The 26622-nt window shown below is 36.0% G+C and overlaps 1 protein-coding gene across 1 annotated transcript in view; it reads left to right on the top strand.

Moving 5' to 3' along the window:
• Positions 1 to 282: 282 nt before the first annotated feature.
• The window catches only part of auh (AU RNA binding methylglutaconyl-CoA hydratase), an 83439-nt gene continuing 57099 nt past the window's right edge, over positions 283 to 26622 (top strand). Inside the window, exons 1-4 of the mRNA XM_088629812.1 lie at positions 283 to 552; positions 1835 to 1902; positions 1984 to 2071; positions 20459 to 20545. Of these exons, the coding sequence (XP_088485938.1) occupies positions 309 to 552; positions 1835 to 1902; positions 1984 to 2071; positions 20459 to 20545 (487 nt within the window). The 5' untranslated portion in view covers positions 283 to 308. The remainder of the gene's footprint in view (positions 553 to 1834; positions 1903 to 1983; positions 2072 to 20458; positions 20546 to 26622) is intronic.

Genomic DNA, 26622 nt, shown 5'->3' with positions numbered 1-26622 from the left:
TCAGGAAGTGTTCGACTAAACATTCCTTTCCAAGGAGAACCTGCGAGACAACAGCAGAACACGCCTGCATGCTGTTTAAAAGTTGAGCTCGCCTGCTGCAAGTTTTCCGTTGCTTAATAAAGGTAATGTTTTAATTAAAGAAAATAGTGGTGTACATAGAAACCCCCCACCTCTATAAAAACGTTCCACTACAGTAGCAGATGGAAAACACCACGCTGCGCGCAGCAGAGCGCTGCAGGAGACACGTGACTAAAATGTCGCAGTTCAAAGTTGAAAGTCGAAATATAAACACAGACACGCAGTGCAGTATGGCGGTTCTGGCTGGGAGTGGAGTTCTGTCTCGGACGTTTCGGTCTGTTACATTATGCCCCAGCATTAACGGAGCTCGTAGGCTATACGTGAATGCAAAATCCCTTTACCATGCTCTCCTCACAAACGAATTGCAAAGACTTCGACCTGGGGGAGGTACAGTGGGTCGACTTTACAGCTCAGAGGCCAAGTCGAGTGGTGCAGACGACCTGAGCGTTAGGTACTTGGATGGAGAGGACTCAGGTATAGAGATGAATATTGTTAAACAGCCTGACCGAATACACAGTTAGTGAATATATTGCCACACAATTATTTGTGCTGCACGTTGTTTGCACACAATATGTATGTAGAAACGAAATACCGAAAGTGATTTAAGTATGTGCACGAATTGTAGTTTAATTTGACTGCACAATTGTATGCAGCTAACAAAATGTGGGTCGACTTTGAAATGCTTAGCTTTTGTTTCGCTTAGCTTTGAAATAGTTACGTGATATCTGATAGAAAGTATTTTGAAAGTTATAGAAGCAATACTCAACGAAGTAATACATTTAAATATATTCAGCAATAATTATTCTGCGTGAAAATCTTACAACGTCACACACAAATTATTTTCAACGATATTCTCAGTTTGTGAAATTTTATGTTTCGTGCTTTGCTGCTTGTGATTGTTACCTCCTGGTTAATGACCGTGAACCGCCTGTCGCTAGTGCTTATGGGAAGTAAGGCAGAAGACATGGCACATTCAATAGGTGCTCACTTACATTCATGAGTTAGTGGTGCAGACATTTTAGGTTTAATTCTGGGGTAGAGAAATTTAACTGTGTTTATGCTTACCTGTGTCGTGTTTAATTTGTGGATTTGCTGAAGAAGATAGAGGCCCTGGTAGTCTAGAATAATTTTGTCAGGTAAATTGGGAGATGGAAGATTTGGAATTTATTATAGGGTAGAAGACCAGTTGTGTACCCTAAATATTAGTAGTGCATGTTCAGCAAATCTGATCTTTTTAAAGAACAAATTTAGTTTAGAATACAGAAGTGGCTTAACCCTACTGTTAAAAAAACGCACTTGGCTTTTATAGCTTTTATAGCTTTTAGCCAAAAGGGTCATCTGTCTAGTATGTTAACGTCCCAGTTTTAAAATTGTGGTATGTTCGTGCTGGTCATATTAAAACCTTACAGTCAAGAATTTACAGAGGGTTTTCTCAACTGTAGCAACATTCTCAGCAACAAATTATTAAATCTTTTCCTTGCATTGAATGGTTTTCATTTTATAATGAAAGAAACAGCTGGGTGAATATATTTTGTAATGTTGAGTGATGCATTTTTCCAGTTCAGTTTAACAAAATATAGAATGACACATAGAAAACTTAGAATCATGTTTTTTTTTATACAATTGCTCCAATTAAAATATGAGTGGACTTTTGTAGTGTGGATAGTTTTTTTGTATTTCCTCTGGCTTGCTTTTTTGTGACAAACATGCCTTTTTAGAGCCATATATAAATACAGATCTTTGATTTCTTTTTTAGGAATTGTGGTGCTTGGAATACACAGACCAAAGGCTAAGAATGCAATAAGTAAAAACCTTGTTAAAATGGTAAGTCCCTATGTAGGTTTCTTATGTGATCTTTCCCCCTGTTTATTTTTAAGTTAACAGATTTTCATCTTTGTTTTCCAGATGACTGAGGCTGTAGATGCAGTAAAAAGTAATAAACGTGTTCGGACAGTCATCATATGCAGTTTGGTGCCTGGAATATTCTGTGCTGGTAAGTGGTTTTCAACTGACCTTTGGTAGGTCTATTTATATTTTTATATTTGAATGGAAGTTTAAAATGAATGTTTATGGTATCAATGTATGAAAATGCTTGTTGATTACTTCAGAAGTCAATTTATTGAATTTGAAAGTTTACTTGTTCAAAATTGCCCTAATGTCTGCTGTTACCTACAGGGTATGGAACTTTAAAAATATCTCAAAAGCTGATGTGATTGACTTAGGTGCAAAGTGGAATGTTTGCAGAATGCTTTTAAGGCAAACGCCTACAGTCTAGTTTGGCAGATGTTAGGCCTTGGTTTCACTATGGAGCTATCAGTTCTTTTTCAGGGTGGACAAAGTGATCTTTTACATAAAAAATGTCAGCAATGGCTGTGTTACATATTTGTAGATTGACATTCAAGTTGCTCATTTTGACCAGCAGATCTTAATAGAGTTGACAGAAGTCACCAGTGGCTTGTAAAGAGTTAAGGAGAAGGCAGTCAGCTTTTGTATTTTATGCTGATCGCTTTGCATTGTCTTTCTTTATCATGTTTTTCCTGGGCAATGTAGCGGAAATAAAAAGCAGTAATGTGGTAAGCATGCAGGAAATTCTAGATGATGAAATTCTAAAAATGTGCTTTGGATCAATAACAATTCTCAAGGATTAGGAGAAAACATTTTTCATTAGAAATGACTTAATTAAACAGGATTTGGTACTTCACATTCAGTAGCAGCATCATATAGTGTTATTGTTGCCACTACCACTACCACCACCTATCAAAAGATTTCAGAACAGCTGTTTGTAATGACGGCAACAGTCTGTTTTCCACTCTTTTTGTGTTGATAGAAAATGTATTTTACATTTACAAGAGCTGGTTTTTCAGTGCATGTTTTCAGATGGCAATATTTGAAAAAAGCTTATAGTTTAGATAATTGTAATTAACTTTCTCTACATGTGAGATCACCAGCAGATTTTCTTTTACATAAGGAAGTATCAAATTGCTTTAATGTCTTTAGTGTGGTATAAATCTTATCAATGGATAAGCAATGCTTTTGCAAACAGGACTTTCTGTATTACCTAAGAAATTGACATTGTTCCTGTGTATTGCTGTTTTGCATACACACCTCCAGATGTTTCTGTATTGTTGACTGTTGCATAAAGAAATACTTTTTCAGCATAACATGTTAAATGTGCCAAAATGTTCAAATGAATAAAAAAGCATAAACAAAATTTTAAGAGCAAAATGTCTACAGTACATATTAATTCCTATTTCTTTATAACATTTGTGAGTTTTTTTTTTAATATTGAGCCTAGTAAATAAACCTTAAATACCTGAAGCATTACATTTTTTTTTTTTGTACACTCATTTTTAAACAGCCATGTGGTTGTTCAAAGTTTTTTTTTACAACTTGGTTTAGTTATATTCAAAAAGTTTAATTCAAAACGGAGCACTTGAAATTCATTCGTCTATCTGTCTTGCAAATCTACAGTAAGTGTTAAGATTTCATGGTGGGTCAGAACGTTCAGATGATAACATTCTTCACAGCAGTTAGGCTCATGGCTTTTTGGAAGATTTTTGCTCCACAACTTTACATTTTAAAGATGTATTTCCTGATCTTGTGGATAAGGCCTAGGTGTGTCATAGGCCGTATTGTTGGGAGCACAGAGAAGAATTTAGGCTTGAGGACAGGGTAAGACCCTAAATCACACAGTGCCATGGGATATGACAAAGTAATCTGAATTTTGGTTTAATGCAAGATCAGGCAATCCCTGAATTCCTGACTTCCTACAGTTATAAATTAGGACCTGATTAAGACCTGGAAAACAGCTGATGTAACATCTTATTCTTATAACTTCTTTTAATAATTGGTTGGCATTATAAAAAAAAGCAGAAACATGGTACTCGAGGAGAAGAGTTGCTCTGCTCCCTGTTGAACCTGCCATCTGAATGATGGGACCCACCTCCTACAACACAGTGCACCACGCTGATGCATTATTTTGGAAATCCTGCGAGGGCAGCAAAGTTTTTTTTTCTTAGATTTCTCTCAATGCAATGTGTCTGTATAAGCATTCCTACTACATTCCTCTGTTTTTGTCTCATGTATTGCAAGGTGATAACTCAGAAGTATTTTCCACAGGATCACGTACAGTACTCTTTTGTCAAGGGGTTTTCTTCATGTGTGGGACTTGTGGGCTGACACAGGTCTGCATGAACCTGCTGGATGGCAGATGCATTTCCATCTGACCTGTTTGCTGATGATACTTTTGCTTCCATTTCTTTACAGTGTTTAACAGAGAGATAGCCAGGTGTGCTTGGTTAGACTGGCCTTTGCTTCTGATAACCTTTAACACTGGCATAGTAACACTTCATGTTAAGGATAAGGGGGTTAACATGGTTAAGGGGGTGTTAAAGATCACTGTCTGTCATTTACGATTTCCTCTATCCATGTATAAAATCTGTTTTTAATATAGTATTTAATTTGTAATATTAAGTCATTTTATTTCGTATTATGGAACACACAAGTAATTTTGTCAAATCTGATTAGCTATCGTTAATAAACCCTTATAAGTACAAGTTATTGTTTTGTTGAATTAATTTTAAATGGCACAAGAGAAAAGCTTCCTTTCTTAATTTGAAGTAAAAATTCTTACAGTGACAGAAAAATGAATATGACTGATTTATGAACTGATCACGTTGTTAATACAGGATGTGAATCTTATATCAGAGATTGGATATGTTAGTAGTTCTGCTATAACAGGACATATCTTGATTGAACCCCCAGCATATCATTTTGCTTTTGATAAAATTTACAGAGGTAGAGATTTTTAATCTCTGACTAAAGACAGATCCAAGAAATCAGGCAGGATGTGACAGAATTGAGATGTTTTGTTTAAAGTGCAGATTTTGTTTATTAAGTATGTCCTGCAGACTGGAAATTTGCACTTGTCTCTTTGTAACTAAAGTGACAGTTTGTATTTTCATTGTTTCAGGTCAGTTTTATTCTTATGTAAAGCAATGGAGAATGAATAACCCAATGAGTTTTCTGGACACATTCTGGGAAAGATACAAAATAATCAGTAGTTTCTTTAATATCAATACATTATTCACATTATATTGGTGCTTTTTATATTTGATCAATATTTATCTTATTTAATATTCAGACAAGGATATTAATAATTTGTTCATAATGTAAATAATATTAGGCTAGATATTGTTCACTATCTAAAGCCCCAAAATTAATAGTACTTTTTCAGTTTATATTCAGTATGTTGAAATTTTCAGGTATACAATGCACTGGGAATCAACAGAAATGTGTAATTTACAATTGCAACAAATTTAAAGTTCATGGATGATGACAAAATCCCTTTTGTAGGAGTGATGACATTTTGTTAAACAGACACAACATGGGTAAATTGATTATGTTGAGTAACATTATCAAAAGTGTTGATCAACAGGGGGTCTGCTGTGAAAGTCATAGTGTGAGGTGATCTAGTAAGTGTGAAACAGCCTCTCAAGTGTATTCATTAATAAAAGAAACATCAAAAGCATTTAATCAGTTACAAACATCGTTATACTTTATTTTTAAAACGATATAGAAATAAAGGTTTCAGTTTCTTTATATGCTTAGTATAATTTGGAATAGCAGATCACAATATTAGATGATTTTTTGCCATATGTTTTTACAGGAAACATGAGTAATGTTTTTCAAGCATGGGGTTTTAAAAAATAGTTTGGCTTTGGTGTTTTTCATGTTCCTCCTTCAAGATCCCTCAGTTTTGTAATTTCACTATTAGAGGGTGGGGTGTTTTGTCTTCACTAGAGGCTAGAAAGGTCAGTGTAATCTAAAAAAAGACTGAAATGCATCTAACTGAGAGATTACATTTCCAGGCTCATTCCAAGGTTTAGATATCATGATGAATCCTGAAGTACATTAGAAATATTATGACAATAGTGAAACATTTAAAACAAATGTAATTCAATTCAGTGCTGAGTCTTTCCACAGAAGCAGTTGGATACAAACTGAAATTCAGTGAATAAGAAAATTATAAACCATTCATTTAAAATAGGTTTATGGTCACATCTTATAAAATTATGGTCTTCAGTGCATCCTTAAAATGTTTTTCATTTCATGTACAATGTGAGGGTGTTTCAATATGTAAAGACACAATGGCCTGCAGTTGTAGTACTTTCTGTATCCTGGTTGGGGCATTACCCCTACAAGTAGTGGACAAAAAAGTGGAAGCATGTGGATAAATGAGGGATGCCACGCATGTTCAAAGGACTTCCACAGAGGTGTGGTTCATTTGTTAATTAAACTAAATAACATCCCAGCATAGGGTCATGTATAGAAAATGGTGGACAATCCTAGTTGCCTATAATCTGGCTAGCACGGTTGTAAGAGGAGACTTTGGTGACTTTGAAAGAATAATGATTGTTAGGGAATTTTTGGCAAGCCCTTCAGTGACCAACTTTTACTCCCTAATGTTTCATGAGTAATGGTGTCTCAGGTGATGTCTGCTTGGAAAAACAAAGTAATTTATATGGGTATTCCCATGGTATTCTGCAGAGAGCAAACATGGGCGAAAGTGCATACTACAGGATCAAAACATCCATGTATCAAAGTGCAAGGCAAAACAGGGTAACTGTAGATCAGAGGGCTGCTAATTTCATCCTGGGCCACGAGCAGGCAGTTTCATCAAAAATGGTCCACTGATATCTGACAATTCAGGATACCGTAGTTGGGTTGCTGTGCATAAATCTGTCATCACACCAGCAGTGCATCTTTGAGAGATTGTGGTCCAGTGGTGCCAAGAGCACAGGTAGTAGTGAGTATTTTTGATACGGTTAGACTAATAGTCATTCATTATGTCCTTGATGTGTGTTGCCAACCTAAAGAACTCTACTGCCCAGGCTGGGAGTTCCATAATGTTGTGTGGTGCATTTGCCTGGAATGGTTTGTGTGTACTCTTTCTGTTGGAAGACCAGGTCAGTGCTAATCGCTACTTAATGGTACCGAGTGATCACCTTCACCCAATGTTGCAGCATATCTTTTCTGCCTGGAGGGGATGTCTTTTAGGATGACAGTAGCCCGGTTGGTTTAACGAGCATGAGATCACCAGATCTGAATCTATCTGAGACTTTATGGGATATCCTCGAATGAAGGCTGAGACAGTGTTTTCCATTTTCTTCAATCAGGTGGAATTTGGTAGAGTTTCTCATGGAAGAATGATGCTGCTTCCCTCCTGCAGAATTTTAATTTTTCACATGGTACACTGTATTGCGCATTGCATACAGGTCATAATGGCTGCATGTAGTGGCTCAACACATTATTAAGTGACTTTACATTGGTTTTTATTTTTTTTGCTACCTTAGGTTTTCATTATAATTTCCCTATAAAAAACAAATTTGCCACATCTCACTTTGACTTTTTGTATTTCTCCTAAACACAAAAAAACTTTATTTTGCATGAGGAATCTCAGGATTGTACCCACCATGTTAGGAGTCCCTTTACGGTTACGTGAGAATCGCTTGGCTCTGATTCTTATAAATGATTTTCCCACACAACTTTTTATCCTTGATTTTATTCACCACTGTTGAATTTGGGTGCTTGTACTCCATGCTTTGCCATTTGTTTTCTGATGTGTAATGGTATATCATTATTTGTGTAGGTGATGAGAAAATGACCATCTCGATTCTTTTTGGTTATATTGGTACATATGTATGGTAGATTCATGGACATTAGTTCATTGGACCAATCTGGCCTTGTTCCATTATGCAGTTTCTCATCTAGAGCAGCGTTTCTCAGCCTGTGTGCCATGTCTCAGTGGTGCTTGTTCAGTCATGCTGCAAAATTTTGGCAAAGTAACATAAAAAAACAGACAATTTAAATATTGTTTCCTGATTAATTTTAGAGAGCACCCGTGTCATGTTGCAATTTCAGTGTATACTGTCAGACAGAAGCCACACTCATGAGACTGTTCACATGGGAATTGCTTGTTGTGAGAGTTTTCATATTTGAAAGATGTTAAGAAAAAAAAAGATATCATCCAAAAATTCACAAACAACTGAGCAAGAGCTTGGCGTTCCATTAATTCCTGCCAGGATAATATCACTGTGCTATTCAAGGCAAACTCTGATTAAAATTTTTTTCTAATATTATGTGCTCAGGCCAGTGACGTGTGGGGTGTGCCACAACATTTATTTGTGGATGATCCTGTCTGATTTATAACTTGTTTTCTGCATCTTTTCATGATTTAAAGGTCCCATATAACAGTCTATCTCCACGCAAAGAGATTAAATGTAACAAAGCCATAGAAATATTATTAAAACCTTGTATTGCTAAATATCTGCAATAAATAAACCACTCAAATGGGTAAATAACGTAACATCTCACACATTTTGCTTGCTGGTGTTTTCACTTATAGTAGTGTCCAAAACCTGCAGTGGTGAATAGCGCAGGGTTGCTTATGGACAAAGCAGCAAAAAAAATAATTCAAAACACACACCTACACAATGGTTCACAGTCAAAGTCCATAAGTTCCAAATCCCTTCAGTCGTAATTTTCAGTGTCAATAAAAAGAGTGTCCCAGTTCAAAAGAAAATGTACTAGAATATACTACTCCTATTTTACAGATTTCCTAAAATTTTTAATGTTAATTTAGGTTACTGTCCTAAGGAAGGAGAAACATTTGAAGACAATCTTTGTTCCCTGAGTGAAAACCTGTTAGGTTTAGGTGCAACAGTTTTAAGTAAATCTGTTTTGTGACATGTGATTCTGTGCATTGTGGAAGTATTTTCCAGTTGTAAATGGTGTGACTTATTCTGTAGTTCAGTTTTTCCTGTTTCCCTGGAAGTATTTTAGCGTAAGAAAGAATTTGGAAATTGGGTCTCTGGTTTACTTTGCCTTTTGGCTTGGGACACTTCCTCTTGTATGTTGTGTATTGAATCTAAAAATTAACACTAAAAGGATTTGGAATTCGGTTTAATTAGAAGAACTAAATAATTGTAAAAACCTTGCTCTTATCTTTTTGTTCATTTATATTAGTTAAAGTGTTAAAAACAAACTAAACCTCTGGGTGTGGAACTTGAATGAGATGAGTCTTTGAGCTATATGAATTCTCATCCAATTAGAATTAAATAATTTCTCGAGCTTGTTATGGGAGCTTGTTTTCCTTGAATGCTGAAGCTTATTCATGAGGCAGTGGTTTTTAAGGTCTGTGATCTAATTTAGCTTCACAATGTGAGTATTTGTGATTTTGAATAGTTGTATCAGGGATGTGCAAATATGTATTAAGAGATTTGCAAAACTTTATAAATGATTGACTGTACCTTGGTGACTTCCTTGGTGAAATAGTTTGTTGATAGTTTTCAGTTTTAATCTATTCATTAATATATTGAGTATATTATGTATATATGATATTTAACAAATTGTAGTTTTGTTTTAAACAAAATAGATTTAAATAAGTAATCAACTATATATATATTTTTTATTATTAGAAATTATTATAAGGATCCATACTTTGGAATAGCTTTATGTGCTGTATTAGTAGGGACTTTATTACACAGTAAAGGTTAAAGTGTTTCACTTAAACTCATTGTGGTTATTTTCACTTCTTTTTTGACACACAGATTTCTAAGAAAGTCTCAGTATGAAAAGGAATGTGGCAGTGTTTTTCATTTCCTCTGGAGCTACAGTATTCAAAATTTTATTTAGCGATTACTTGGCAAGTCTGGTTTGCTTAGTTTGCAAGTGTTCTTGAACCTTTTTTAAAGTCCTTGTGCATTACTTTACACTTAGTGTGATGGGGTAAATGGTAGCAGAACGAGTTAATGCAACTTTTGTTGCATTTTCTGTTTAGGAATCTCTTGGAATCTGAAAACTTTTAGGAATTTAGGAATCTGGTAAAAAGGTAAAGTAATTAGTGGCATATTTGAATACAGTATAAACTGTGTAGTTAGACTTTCATGATATTTGAATATTAGTAAAATAATACAAAAGTCTTGAGTGTGGTTTTTAAAATTCTAACAATAAAACATATTCTGTTGTTACATTTCCTCTTGGTGGTGTTTTTCTACTATAGCTAAAATAACGAAATGAGATAACTCTTTTTTATGTTATAGAGTAATCAGAATGTCTAATATTGAAAGTATTAAGTGCGTGCAGTCATATACTGTACGTCAAGCTAAAAATCAAAGAATCCGAAAGGAATTTAGTAGTGATGACAAAGCTAATTTATCAGAATTTTGTCATCAGGCTTCAGACTAAATGAAACATTAGATACATTTCTCTTAAAAGATTTATGTAGGGTTTTAGTTGGTTTGAAAGTCCCTACACAATGATGCGTACTGAAGTGTGACGTTAGTTTTTGAAACATATTGTAAAAAAAGAATCTACTTCTGCTACAACAGAGGTATCACCCTTGTCAGTGTTTCCTGAAAGGGACAGCACAGCTGCATGCTTTTATATTTTCTTCTGTTTTCCATACTTCAGATATGACTTTGGTGTTTTTAAAAGTGTTAAAATTAAAATTCAAGCATTTCTTATACAGCACAACTCATTACTGTCACATAGCAAGTATTTTAAATAGATCTGTAAAAAATTATAAAAAATACATTAACAGGAAGCATTTAATGGTGTTAAAAAATAACTACCCTGATGCTTTGAATTGTTGATGAAACGTCTGGGTTTTGTTAGGAACAGTAGTTATTTAGCAAGAACACTTAGTGTCTAATTTATTCATAGCCATATTTAGCTAAAGTCTTAGTAAAGTAAAAACAAACTTCCTGTTTTTAGACTGCCTTGCAAGAATATTCACTCCCTTTCAATGATGTTCCTTTTCATTGAGTTACAAATGTATGCATTTTTTTTTACATTTGCTGACATTTATCTTCTTTTCAATCTAAAAAGTGACTATTTTTAATAAAACATGGATGTTCAAATTTAACACTTTAAAAATGTATATACGTCATCTGGAAAGCAACAAAATAAGACATCATTGGAAGGCACTGTATGTATCACCAGGACTGCTTAATAATCTGGAAAGTATGGATGAGGCCAGGTAGGAACCTCTGGAAAAGTGTTTGAAACACCATAAGACAAACAAGAGAAGCATTATACCGTGTAGGTTAGTGATCACCTTGTTGATGACTCGTTTCCTTAGTTTCTTTGTTCAGTTATCTACACCTTGCGATGTGTTTAACAGGAAAGATGATTCATGGTGAAAACAAGGATATTTTTGTCATTAAACCTCTTGATTCACACATGAATCTTTACTATGGGAACGTAACTATTAAAAACAGGTGCGATCAATGGTTAATACTAAGGACTAGAACCTTTGAAATATCAATTACTTTGTCTTTACAGTAAGATCATTAAAGTTTCATTGCAGAGGACTGTTCTAAAGTTCTGTGAAGAAAGATATGACTATGTGGTTGGGTTTTGTGGAGTGCATTTTACAGAAATCAAGGTTTTATGAGTTGGAGGGGCAGTTTCCAATATGTACCTGAGTTGCATAAAAAAATAATGGACAAATGCAGTAGTTCTGAGCCCACATACATAAATACAATTTTTTTTGCTAATGATTACTAAGGAGAACATTCTTATACATGTACAGTAAGTGATTGAGTGAATTATTTGTTGTATCAGGCCAAACTGACTCTGCTCCTGATTCGTCTGAGGGATTTCAGTAAAAAGACGTGAAATACTAGGACATGAAATGAAAATTGTAAAGTTTTTGTGACTAATTTGGTGTCCGGTTGTATTTTTGCAATTGGGATAAAAAGTTTGATTGGCTCATATACAGAAAAATGTGTTGTGGATTTGGTTCAAAAGGCAGGAGTGGTAGATGAGATGAGAGTGAAAGCTGTCAAAAAAGTTCAAACTCCAAATAAGGAAGTTTGGTCCTAGAATCTCATTGAGATCTGTAGTGTTAACAGTTCAATGCATTATTGCATTTTTTTAAGTGAAGTGGTAGAGAAGCCTAGAATCAGTAACAACAGGTCATTATCCTTACCGCAAATAAAACAGCAAATGAACAAAAGGCTTTTGTCCTGTTATATTTTCTCTGTTTGCGGAATTGTGCACAGTTTTGATTACTTGATTACATGTTATTTATGTTATGTTATTACATGTTACTGTTATTGCTATTGTGTAACTGTCTATTGTCTTATCTTCTGTCCTATTTATATACTGCACCTGAGTGACTAATGAGAAACACTTTTCATTATACTATGCACCTGTGTAAGTTTAATGACAATAAAGTTGAATTGAATTGAATTGAAAAGGTGTTTAGTTAAGCAATGCAGTGAAAAAAATGTAGTCTTTTCTACCCTCAAGGGCAAACAGAATATTTGCATTTTATCTATGCAAATTAAAAATTGCTAAATTTGGTCTATTGAGCTTATATGTTTCTTCTGGAAATTATTCTGCTTTCATAGAGTAAAAAAACAGGATTATGGTTTCAAAATATTTACAGTTCAGAAATGTAATCTTTGCTGTAGTGCTGTTCATGTGTTGGAAAATGTGTTAATCCTGTAAATATACTGAAAAGTGGCAGACAAAAAAATTATATTGCTTGCTAGTGCAGCAGTATGTTAAACAGTGTATCTTGAAAAATATTATTAAAAGTAGTTAGTGGAATACAGTTGCATGAAAGAAAGAAAACAACCACCATGCTGTTTTAAATGTATTTCAGATAACTGTGTAACTGTGCTGTTTTCTTAAAGAAACAAAAGAGTTGTTAAACTGAAAAAAATAGACCTCGTGTAAAGTACATATATTAATTTAATTTAAAAGAACAGATGGGCAACTGATACTATACAGTATATTCTTTGTGGTATTCAGTGACTCATCTTTAAAATGAATCAGGTCTTGAAAATTAATTCAAAATAACCAATTTGCATAAAAGCCTATACCCTGGTGTTAATTTGCAGTTAACAAGCATGTGTTAACAAGCAGAACAAAAACATTAGTACTGAAACTTGTTACTGAATGTAGCAGTATCTAATTAAAGTAAGACAGAAAAGATTGTGTTTTGAGATCTTGTTTATTCCTTGTGATAAGAAAGAGTCTGGTTTGTACACAAGCTAACTGTACATGTATAAGGAATATTTTTTCTTTTTAAAAGGCTACTTAGATTGAGATTTTAGGTTTGGAATGTAGATTACTTAGATCCAGCCATTCAGAATGAACGTTGAATAATGCAGCACAATACATTCCACATACCATATTGCACCTTGCTTTTTTAGAATATTCTTGTTGCAGAACTCCATTACTTGTTAAACCACCAGGAGGCACTGCGAATGCTTAACGTGACATATGGAAGCATTTGCGAAGACACCTGATAACGCCTGTTTTCAAAACAGTGCACAGCCCCATATGGACAATCTTTTTCCAATTATAGAATTTAATTTGCATACTGTTTACTTTATTACTTTATTAATTGTATACTCTATATTACAGTACATTAAATATTAAATTAATATTAAAAAATAGTAGGGCTGTCTGCAAAACAAAATTACTCAGCTGGCTATATAAAAAATAGTTGTGAACACGATGTGCTTTTTTCACATTTACATTGGCATTAAAATCTTTTTTTTTAATGCTAATTTCAGCAACAAGTAATAAGGAAACAATTTTGCTTTAGATTTTGATACTGTACTTTAGTGTCTTTAAAACTATACTGTATTTACTGTATATACAGTATTTATACACTATTATACTGTATTTACTGTATATACAGTATATTTATACAGTATGCTGATCATACAGCAGTTCATTGCATACAATATCTGTGGATATGATTTTATGTGATTCCCGTGTGTGAGACATCGGGAATTGTAGCCTTTGTTTCCTAATTTATTAATGTGGTTGATGTTTTAAAACGTGCGTTTGTGTGAACAATAAAATAGAACTCTCCCCAAAAACCACCATAATTGGTGTTTTAGCTAATTATATTTTCTTAAAGATTTTGACCAGCTGCCGTCATTCGTAGCAGTGTTGATTTTTTAAAAATAAAGGTAATTCGGATCCGTTTCTCATTGAATCCTTGAATGTTTAAAGTTTCAACCCTTCTGTCGAGCCACACATTTAAAAATACGCTATATATTAACTTTAAGTAGTTTAAAAAACTTTTAAGTAGTTTTAATAACAAATCTGTAAAACAACTTGTAAAACAAACATTACCATATGACATATACAGACTTCAGTAATATTTGAAAATATTTGTAGGTATAAGTAATCAAATTTTGAAGCCAATATCTCCCATGTTGCATTTTAATTGGAGTGTTTTTACATAAATTCAACAGTCCATCCATTTTCTAACCACTTTATCCAGTACAAACCGGTGACAAAAAATGGGTGCAAGCCAGGATTCACCCTTGACAGGACAGCATCGCTGATTGTGGGAGGAAAGCCATGTGAACATGGAGAGAACATGCAAGCTCCACACCGATTACACCCCGGGGATTAAACTCAAGAGCAGCTCCATAAAGTTCCCCCCCTGCACATCCCCTGCACTACACACAGCATAAACAATGACTCCCATCACATTTAGTTCCCGAGATAATGTCTTATTTTTCAGGATGTGGCATCACTCATTATTATTAAATGTATTACTATATTTTGAATGACATATTATAATTAGATGCCACTGTTTGATCTTTAAATTGCATATATCACCAGCCCCACAATTTTAAGAAATATTTGAATGTGACAGAGAATACTTCATAAATTAAGAAGCTTAATATTTTGGAAACAACATGATTGTTACAAGAGAGTTAAACTTGACCTAATTTGAAACATTTTGGTTTTGTTTTTCATATTTTTTTCCTTGTGGCTTCAGAAGTAATGTTTTTTGTAGTTCATAGTGTAGGGGTTTTGTGCCTTTACTGGGACAATTATTAATTGTAGGGGATAACTCAGCAACACACACACACGGATACTAATACACGACAATACATTTATTAATACATAAAATGTGCATATAAACATAACAGATCTTATAGTGAGGGTTAGCAGAATACAAAAGGTATATATTCAATCACAAAGAGTTACAAACCAAGAGGGACATACATTCAGTATGCCATTCATTTAGACAGTTTTGAAAATGAACTAGGATTACATCTTCTACACTAGATACTCAAAGGCAAGTACATCACTCATAGGAATTAAATTGATATCAAATCAGGTTGAGGTAACAATTTAATTCTGGAGCTGTAATGCAGAATGTTGAATACTCATCCAATCTGTGTGGATTCATATCTCCGACGGAAACAAAGAAACAGTGGCAGGCTGTTGCTATGTCCAATTGGCATCCTCTGGCCTGGTGCCAGGCAGTTCTGGTTCGGCTGGAGGTGTGGGAGAAGGAGGGAGAGATTTCTGCTGCGGCGTGCTAGCAGTGGGCTCTCTGAAGACTGGCTAGTTAGTGTTTGCTGAACTAGCAGAGTTTGTGCACATGAAAAGTGACTGTGGATCCAAGCAAGTCACACTCTTTAGACGGGAAGAAAACGTGTTCCTTCCCGATTCAGCGCTAGTCCTGAATCCTGAGATTCAGCTGTCCACAGTTCCGACCGTAGTTCACTCATTGATCAGGTGAGTGTTCGTGGTGGGTTCACGAGGCTTGCTGCTGGGGTAACCTCGGGCATCCTTTGGTTATGCGCTGGCAACCTCTGTTCTCGACTCTTGGAACAAAGTAAAGTCCTGGCACTGGGACACACTGGCCGTTACGTGATTGTCCGAGATGAGTCTGAAAATGTCCTGGAGGAGCCCCTTCTGGGCCCTGTGCTGCCTTTTTTATCTGGAGTAACTACGGTCGTTCATTGGTTTAAAGTTCCATGGTCGTTCGAGACCACGTGGGGTTAAACCAAATGGAATGGCCTCTCTGTATCCAGCACCACTTAGGTGTCTGAATAATTAATGCCTCCAAATTGCTTTCTTACTCTGTCCAGGGAGAGTGGGCTTACGTTACTCTCTCACTTCCTCAGTGTAATATGGGATAGGTCCCCAGTACTACTATGGGGTTAAGAGATCATGAATGTAAAGTAAATATTTCACAGACTGTGATATATGAAATAATACAAACCATGTTAGATGTAGTAACTTTAAATTCTTTGTATTTAAAACAAAACTTTTAGTCATTTGAATGAATTTGCTGCACTCCATAACTTGCTTTTAGGTAAGGTGCATTAGTAACCAGGAGACGTAGGTGCGTCCAGGATGTCGTCCTATGGTGTTCACAGGAATTAGTTACTTACCTAAAGCTGCAGCAGTGACTGTTGGGAATCCATATTGAAGATGTAGAGCAGAGTGTGAAAATAAAAACCCACATTGGTGGTCTGGAGGTGTGTTCATATTATTACTTAATTATTAATATTATTTTAATATTTGACATACTGTGATACATAAAAGTATCAGAAATGTGGGGAAAAAAAAGTTTGCATGTTATTTTGTTGTGATAGGAAGTCTTTACTATGCCCAAGTGGCAGTTTATTAAAAAGGTTGCTTGGGTTTTGGCTGGAATTGAACCCAGGTCCCTCTCGAGTGATACCGTAGAATCCTACCTCTGAGCCACTAATGCAATGACGATTGGTGTGATGCAAGTGATTGAGTTACAGATATTTGTGCAGAAAATGTTTATGAAGAAGGTGGAATAATACCTACCTTATTTTTTATTTTTAGATGCCACTGTAGCGGCAATGCTTGTTAATAAGACAGAATTAAGCGTTGGTATGCTCCTAAAGGAGGCCCCATCTCACCCTCCATCTCTGTGGTGCAGCCACAGAGAAAGAATTCATGCAGGCTGATTTAAGATGTTTTCTTTTGATAAGAAACAAGCTCCCAGACGGGGATGCAATTAGCTAAGCCTGGCTATCATGATCAATAATAATAATAATAATTGCTTACACTTATATAGCGCTTTTCTGGACACTCCACTCAAAGCGCTTTACAGGTAATGGGGTCTCCCCTCCACCACCACCAATGTGCAGCATCCACCTGGATGATGCGACGGCAGCCATAGTGCGCCAGAACGCTCACCACACATCAGCTATTAGTGGGGAGGAGAGCAGAGAGTAATGAAGCCAATTCATAGATGGGGATTATTAGGAGGCCATGATTGGTTAAGGCCAATGGGAAATTTGGCCAGGACGCCGGGGTTACACCCCTACTCTTTTCGAGAAATGCCCTGGGATTTTTAATGACCACAGAGAGTCAGGACCTCGGTTTTACGTCTCATCCGAAGGACGGCACCTGTTTACAGTATAGTGTCCCCATCACTATACTGGGGCATTAGGACCCACGTGGACCACAGGGTGAGCACCCCCTGCTGGCCCCACTAACACCTCTTCCAGCAGCAACCTTAGTTTTTCCCAGGAGGTCTCCCATCCAGGTACTGACCAGGCTCACACCTGCTTAGCTTCAGTGGGTTGCCAGTTGTGAGTTGCAGGGTGATATGGCTGCTGGCGATGGTCATCCATTGGCGCCTATCAGTCTAGGGAGTGCCGAATGGACATCTGGACTGCATTCCTAAGTGTCAAGAGTAAGTGACTTATATCTCACCTTGACCAACCAATCAGGGACTGGCAGGGCGTGGTAATACCACGTGGGTCTCCAATGCCCGCCAAACTCTCAACCAATCAGCACACATCTGGGTCTTGATCAAAAAGGGAGCGCAAGCTCAGTTCTGAGCTCTCCTTGGCCATTTTCGCGCATCCTCAGAGACAATCACGTGACAACTGCTGTTGTCTGCAAAGGGACTTGGACTTTGTTCTAAGCGCGAGGCCGAGGATCCCGTACGTACTCAGAATTCTACCAACGTGAATGCTCCGCTTGATCAACGGCAGCCTACAGTTGGACCCCCGTCGACAACCTGAATAGCTTATTCAGAAGCAGCGCTGGACCGGGAACGAACCAGCTTCTTCCCAGGCAAAAGAGTGACTTGTGAGGACTCGCGGTCACACTCTGTGCATAGAGACTTTCTACTAGCCAGCCGGACTGCTGGTAGATCCCCTCGGAGCAACGACTGCCCTGCGCGCCGCAGTTAGATTCCTCCGCCCGTCCTACTCCGAGCTGCACCTCGACTGGTTGGCCGATAGCCAGAGGACGCCGGGACAACGCCCATTGGACAACCGCTGGAACAGAGGCTGCAACAGAGCCTGTCAGCTGGTTTGGTGTTCGTGCCGGGAAATTCCAAATCCAAACACAGTGGATAAGTAAACCCCATGTTCTACATTGCGTCTCGAGAATTCAATTGTACCTCAACACAAGTTGTTATCAATTTAATTCATGAGTAATGTATTTACTTCCGAGTTTAGAGTAACAGTGGGTAATAACACTGATTAGCGATTTGGTAACCGAACGATATATATTGACATATATTCTCTGTTGTGTATCTCTTTGTGTTTGCATCTCTTCGAGATTATATACCTTGTATATTGATAACCCTCACCGTAAGGTCTGCCGGTCGTATCCAGGCAGACTAGTATATGTTTGGTGCACAGTTTATATTAATAAATGTATCTCGTGTATTGAACCCGTGTGTGTGCGTTGTTAGTTGTTCTGACGATTGATTTTCTAAAAGCCCCAACGAACAACCTCGTGATTACTGCTACAATTAATAATTGTCTCAGTAAACCCATCAAACCACTACACCACTATACATGTATTATTGTTCGTTGTTATTCTTAAATTAATATTGTTAATGATGTTCAGAGACCTTATTAAACTTCAGTGATTTTTATTTTTAGCTAAGAAAATTTTCGTTTAGTTACATGATTCTATGATTAATGTTTTTTAATAATTATTAATAAGATGAATATTCCCTATTTAGAGGATTTAAAAAAGTACTACGACTTATTTGCAACAATAACAACAGCAAGTATTCACTGAAAATGTTAAAATATTATAGCTCTTAAACTTAAATTTAGAATGAGCACGTCAAAATATTTCCAAAATAATCACAGTAAGGGAGGTGGAATACTGTTGTATATGTTTTTATTTTATTTTATGCTACCACTACCAGCTGCTGTATGTACATTAGGTATAATAGATTTAAATTAATAATTTAATGTAGTCTATTACTTTCAGAGACGTTATACTTATACTGTTTTTATTTTCAGCTACCAAAAGTTTTCTTAAGTTACATAAGTGGATATAGAGACAGTAGAGAAACATTAAATGAAGCAATTGTTTTATTAACATCTAAGGCACCACAAGTGCCACCTAGCAATCGTCTTTGGTCATACTGTGCCCCAATACTGCAAACATGGTAATAAGAACTGATATGCGTTCTGAGTGGCTGCATCTGTACAACAGGTATAGATTTCTTGAAATTAGTACTTGAGAATTAAGTAGATGCTTAATGCTTTATGCTTTATTCATGACATTGCAATAAAAAAAGCATGGTCATAATATTATCTTAAAATTTCACAGAACACCATGTAAATGTTTCTGTAGTGAGTACCAAGCACCGCAGTAATTTTAATGTATCAGGGTAGGCAGCGTAGGAATCACTGGTGCAGTCTAGAAAGAGGTTTTGGAAAGATGAGTGCAATAGGTGGTCAGGGATGGAACAGATTGGATGTCCGCATCTGTCTTCTGTGGTAGAAATAGCTGTTTCTACCACAGAGGTGCTTTATAAATGTAAGAATAGTGATGATAGATGAGGGTAAACATGAGGCAGCTAGTAGTGGGTGACCTGAATGGACAAGAAGAAGCATGAGAATAGACAAGTGTCTGAAGATAGGAGGGTGCAGAGTGATGGACAGAGAGTGAGTTGAAAACAAAAATCTTGACATTGATACAGAAATAGTATACATAGAAACAAAGTCTTATGTCAAGGAGCTATGTGGGAGAAGTGAGCCAGAGAGAACAGAAGACAAGGTTGCAGTTTTAGATGAGCTGGAGAGGGTAGGTTTTTAAAGCTAGGAGGCCAGCCTTTAGAGGATGCAGAAATGAATAGCACAGGCCAGTACATGTAATAGATTTTTTCAGTGCTTTGTTAAAGTGTGTTTGTTAAAAAATGCCGTCTCAGAAGGTGTGGTTTGCCTGATCGCAGTAATTGTATATAGACAAAGAACGCGAGGGTAATGTGATGGAGAGAAATCTGAAACAGTATTATGGTAGGAATGGAACAGGTCTTGTGAAGAAAAATCCTTTCAAAACTATGAATAAAAAGTTAAAAGTAAAGGTCTAGTGGCATTTAAGACATTTTAAGGATTTAAAATATAAGGATTTGTTCATCATAAAAGCATAGCTGTTAAAATCTACTGTACATAATGCATTTTTAAATAAATATACTGTAGTAAAGCATTGTATAGAAAGGAATATTCTGTTGTTTTACTGTGCAAGGTATAGGAATTCAAGTTTCTTCTCACCTAGTCCTACTTTCTTTCTTGTGTAGGTGCTGACTTAAAGGAGAGGGCAAAAATGCATCCCAGTGAAGTTGGACCATTTGTTTCGAAAGCGAGAGCCTTAATGAATGAACTAGGTAAAGTATATTGCAAAAAATCTCAATTATGCACTCGGAGATAATTTACAGCATATACCACTTTTGGGTAGCACTGGTAATCCTGCGTAGTGAGTGCTATAACTGTGAATGTAACAGTTAAACATCCATTTCGAGGTCATTTAGGTAAATGAGAAGAACAGACAAGGAGGGTAAATAGTTTTCATGAATCCTATAGTTAAATGATCTTTATACCATCTCAAACTTTGTATTCATGGGTCCCACTATTTTAGATTAGGCATCAGCTATTTCTAACTAATACATATTATCTTTTCTTGTTAATTTCCCTAACCTGCAAGTAATATGTAGTACTGTACTTATTATCTTTACCAAACACCGATATACGACAAGCACATGTCAGATCTAGTTAAGCACTGAATTTCATCCAAGAAGTTCTTGGAGTTCTTTGCCTTTTCGCAGGGCTTCCTGAATTTTGCACTCAAAGGAAAGGGTATTAGTATGGTAAGTTTGCTAAGTTATATTTAAAAAATTGATCTGATTTATACATTGGTTTTAAAATAAGAATAAGGTAATAGTCTCTCATGAAGCCTCCTCAGAGCTGACCTTCTATTAGATAAGAAAATGAGCCTCTGTTACAGTCTGGTCAGTGGCAGCCTGTCAAGTGGCTCTACTAACAGTTTGAAGTGATTATGTATCTTTATTAATTTATACACTTCTGAATACTCTGCTCTGTTAATGTGGTTTGTACAGCAAGAGAGATTAAAAAGGAAGTGTCTAAAAAAAAAAACCTTTACAACAGCAAAATGAGATCCACTGCTTTTAAATTGATCTGGAATCTACGTTATTCTCAGAAGCAGTCATTGGTAAAGGAACAAATGGTTTCTGAATATACTGACTTTGAAATAAAATCTTCTCCTTCCCATTTTAGGAAACCAGTTCCTAATAGTGACAGGAGCTTGTTTGATTTTACTATAACTGTCCTCGAACTAAATCTTAGCTCAGTTGCATTTTTATAGACTTTATATTAATGCTTCCTGCTGGAACACACCTTTTAAAAGAACATTTAAGAAAAGGCAGTTTAAGTAATGGGTTTTCAAAGACAATAGTTGAGATTTGAAAATTATGTAATTGCTGATTATATGATTGTAGACTAGGCAGAAGACTAAAATATGATTATTTTCTCATGTTTCACTGGATTCATATCTTGATATATTTTCTTTCCTGAATAGATACAGCATATTTAGCCTTCCTTTAATCCCAAATAAATCTGGCAATTTATCCTTAAATAAGATTTTCTGGTCAGGACTTTTTACAGCACAATCAAAAACATGAATAATTAATAAAAAAAGACATTTGGTGTCATGCTAAACCAAAACATAATTAAAAGAAAATAGTTAATTTGTCTCAATTTAAACCTGATGTCACATTTTTCCTTTACATTCTTATTCAATGTCAAAAATCTTTACAAATGTTAGATGTTAACTTTCATTATGGTTTTCTACTGTAGTGACGTACACCTACATCCTCCACCTCCACAACAACACTAATATTAGGAAGTAAAATTTTAAAGGAAGTGAATCAGATATGTGTAGCAGATACACAGTACTCAGAAAAGAATGCCTAGCTTAAACATTAAATAAGAAAGCGGTAAAAGCAGAAACAAATAAAGCGAATTTTCTTAGAAAACCGCAATGTCCATTTCATGGTTTTCTTTTCTTGCAGTGGTGTTAAGCAAAGTGTACAATTTACATAATTTAGTTTCTGTTTTCTTGGAATCTATTTACAGATATCTTATCTTGTTTATCCATTACAGAAATATATTCACGTTATATGTCATATGCTGGCTGATTTAAAAAAAATAATTACAAAATACCCTTTTTGTGTGTAAATTGTCAAATGAGGTTAGTTTTATCTGTTAGGACTTAGTGAGGTGAAAGTCAGATATGTTTAAATGTTAAACCATCAAATCTAGAAGGGGTGTATTTTTTATCACACTGATGGAAAAAAGAAACGCAACACCTCCTCCTCCGCACCCTGGCCCTCGGGTCTGCGTGGAACAGGCTGAAGAGTGACTCATCCGTGAAGAGGACCTGATGCCACTGCTGACGAGTCCATCGCAGCCTCTGTCTGGCCCAAGCCAGTCGGGTGTGACATCTAGGAGGCGTGAGCAGAGGGCCTCTGACAGGTCACCTTGCTCTAATGCCAGCAACATGGAGCCTCACTGTCATGTGACTGATGCGGGCATTGTTTCTGCCGGCAGTTTCAGCAGCAGTAGGGGTGGCAGATCTGAAACAATCTCTCAGATGGACCTGTTTGATGTGTTGGTCCTGCTTTGGTGTGGTCACTCGAGGGCGACCGGATCTTGGGCGGTAATTTGTCCTGCTGGTCTGCGGAAACCTTCTCTGCAGGCAGGACACAGTGGAGTGGCTTACTCCATAGTGTCTGGCAATGCTGGCACATGACATGCCTGCCTGCTGCATGCCAATGGTCCTCTCCCTTGCTTCTGGTGACATTTGAGGCATTATGGAATGCACAGAAAACTGAAGTGTGGCCTTCTTCTTGCAGGGACCTAAGCTTTGAATTAAGGCCTTTTTAAAGGTGACCTGATCAGGCATTGTTCCGCCTGGAACTCATTGGGTAAAAGTGCACCTAACAAGCTTTCATGTTGTTGGAAATTGCAATGCCTCACTGCACAAGCTGTATTGCTGGTCAGAGGGCTTAAAACAAATTGACAACTTTTTGTGATAGTACATAAGCTATAACTATAGTATTCTGATTCCATAAAATGTTGTGTTTCTTTTTTCCCATAAGTATATAATAATATAGTTTTCACATTTGAAAGGTAAATATTTTGTTTAATATTTCCATGCTTTGTTTACATTTTTTTCAAGTCAGTGTTTGATTCTTTCAGAAAGAGAAAGTCTGTTTGCCTCTGAATTGACAGGCACCCACTTACTGTACATTTATGAATTGTTTAGAAATGCTCTCCAGAATGTAGATTTTTTTTTTAAATACTCAAATTATATAAATTAATTTGGAGATTCTGACAAGTCAATAAAGCCAGCAGCCATATCACCCTGCAACTCAAAACTTAGAGAAGCCAGTAGGGGTTGCTCTCCCTGCGTTCTGTGTGGGTCCTGAATTGTGACAGGGACGTTATACTGTAAAGAGGTGAATTCCTTCAGATGAGACATAAAACCGAGGTCCTGACTCAATGTGGTCATTAAAAATCGCAGAGCGTTTCTTGAAAAGAGCTGGGGTGTTACTCCGGCATCCTGGCCAAATTTCCCATTGGCCTTTACCAACCATTGCCTCCTGATAATCCCCATCTATGAATTGGCTTCATCAGTCTGTTCTCCTCCCCACTGATAGCTGATGTGTGGTGAGCTTTCTGGCGCACTATGGCTGTCGTCGCATCATCCAGGTGGGGCTACACATTGGTGGTGGTGGAGGGAGGAGAGTCCTCATCTGTAAAGCGCTTTAAGTGGAATATGCAGAAGAGTGCTTTATAAGTGTAAGGGATTTAATTAATTAAAGGTATTTAGCTTTATATTGATACTGTAGGTGTATGTGAACTCTTAAAATTTGTATCAAGAGTTTGTAATCATTTCATTTGCATATGAGGGTGTTACTTGTAATCTTAACATTTCCAAACATAAGGATAGACTTTCTGGTCTTTACAATTCATCATATCCCCGACATATACTCAACATATAAAATATAGGCTTGATACATCTTTTGAAAGTTGATATACTGTACATTATCTGTTGAATATGAACACATATTCTGTTTGAATGATCAGAGTACATTTTATCCTGTATACAGCCCTGGGCGGGGATCTGTTGTAATTCATTCATGATAACTGCAAATGTTTTACTTATGTAAATTAGAACTGACTGGTTTAAAGTACATTATATTTAGGAAGTATATCTAAATATCTTATATTTGGCCAGTTAGCCCTCACATTTAAGCAATTGCTCATACTTTGTTTCGATGTGAAATTTGAATTTACTCTCTTCATTTCCTGGCTTTCAAACATGTTCAAATAAGGCCTGAAAGGACATCCTGTGGCTCTGTGTTGATATTCTGTTTATACTACAGTGTTTGTTTAAAACTGCTAATTATTTTCAGCATTATTGAAACAGCATTTGCAGTAGTACTGCATATTGTTTAGTAGCCATACATAAAATAGCACTAGAAATATGATAGGTTCTGTTCAGTCTTTTTCCATTCAGTTTCTTCCAGCTTTGCTTTCTGTAACAAAGAGTGAGTATTTGATAGCAGATACTGTATTTAGAGATGTTTTGTAGGCTAGGTAATATTCACCTTTGAGGCCACAAGACTTTTAGCTAAAGTACCACCTAGAGTGTGAATCTAAATATTCTATTAAAAATGTTTAATTTTGTATTTTTCAATATTGCATTAAGTAAAATGAAATTACTCACACAGTCTTCTTTATATAACAGTGCACTTGGGTATTTTTATATTTGTGATTTCCTGAACATTGTTGTTACATTTAAAAATCTGCATGTTAACATATGATAGTTTTTCCGATCTGTGCTTTTGTGTTGATCCTGCAGATTCAAAGCTGACATTTTTATTTATATAAAGATTCAAAGTGTTGATACAATATACTGTACATGTACAGCTAAATGGATAAAGTTTCGTACAGTTATTTTTTCCAGCAAAATTGCTAACCTTGGCTGGTAATATTTTATAAATAAACTGCTATAGATTAATTTTCTTTGACTATTTAGTCCTACCTTTGATTTTAGAGCATTGTTGTTCTAGATGTAATTGACAGACCTTTAATTAAAAATACTGCTGGAATTCTGACTTTGATCTTGGCCTTTTCTAAATCATTGGATCACTCTTTCTTTTCCCATAACATTCACTCTTTGTTCTGTAGTTTTCACTTTGCAGAATGTATCTTAATTCCTCTTCATATGTAGCAAACATCACACATTCTGAAAACATTTACGACATAGTCATGCAGAATCTGTAAATGTAGCAAATGTATACATAAGATAGATTACTCTTTGAGTTATGGCATTTGAGTTAAATATTACATAACCTTCGATCAACTGTCACCTTATGGTAGGTTTATTTCTATCAATTTATTTGCTGTTATAAAAAGTATGTATATTCCTTAATCAATTTCAGTTCAACATCTTGGCTATATGAATAATAAACAGGTAAAAAACAGTAGTTACCCGAGTCTTTTTTTTGCCCATGGAGATGATATAATCCTTTCTAGTGTTAATTTTTTTCTTAAAGGTACATGTTGATCATGTTGATTTAAATATGTAATGTGAGCCTTTGATACCTTTTAAAATGGACAACTGCTGTAGGGTAACTGATTGTGAGACTCAGGCAGGGGTGGTGTGCAAAAGCAGTGAATTATTTTAAGTAGGCGGGTTTAGTTAAAATCACATACAAATACAGCTATTAGGTACAAAACTAGTGTTCATTTCTTTAGTGTAAAAAAGATAAGCAGAACAACAACAACACAAAAGCCTAAGCTCCTCTTTGAGCTGATAGCTAGACCTCTATACAGTAGTTCCCTCTTTATACACATATATGGCTTATTGCTGCCCTCAAAACAAAAACTCAAAAACACTCTTCCAAAAGGGCTAAGCCCCTCTCATAGACTCTTCAGAAAAACTCACATGGCCAAAAGCTTCAAGGTTCAAGTATCCAACAGTATCTCCCACGGTCAGTCAGTTTATTCTCTGGTGAAATTGCACATCTCAGTTTTCCCTTGTTTTCAGATAACAGATTAGACCAACCTGGAAGCCCTGCTTCTTGTTTTTTTTTAAAAAATATAACCTAGATAATAGTCTTCTCCCAGCTAGTCAGGTTTTTGAGGGTAGCAACTCATTCCCCGCATCATGCTGAAGAATGTGGTTCAGACAAAGATCTCCATCTTGTCTCATTGTAGCACACTCTTAAAATTGTTACAGGGCTTTTGAAGAACAGATTAAACAGTTTACCACATAGGCAAGAAGGTATGCATACAAGTTCCCATTAGTGACTGTGAATTATATTTCTGTTTTTTTTCCATTATCATGACAAAGTTTTTTATAGTCACTGGTATA

Source organism: Lepisosteus platostomus, chromosome 4 (genome assembly GCF_059453375.1).
Source record: "Lepisosteus platostomus isolate fLepPlt1 chromosome 4, fLepPlt1.hap1, whole genome shotgun sequence".
Taxonomy (NCBI): Eukaryota; Metazoa; Chordata; class Actinopteri; order Semionotiformes; family Lepisosteidae; genus Lepisosteus; species Lepisosteus platostomus.
The sequence above is the reverse complement of the archived record's forward strand: the minus strand, read 5'-3'. Positions and strand labels throughout refer to the sequence as shown.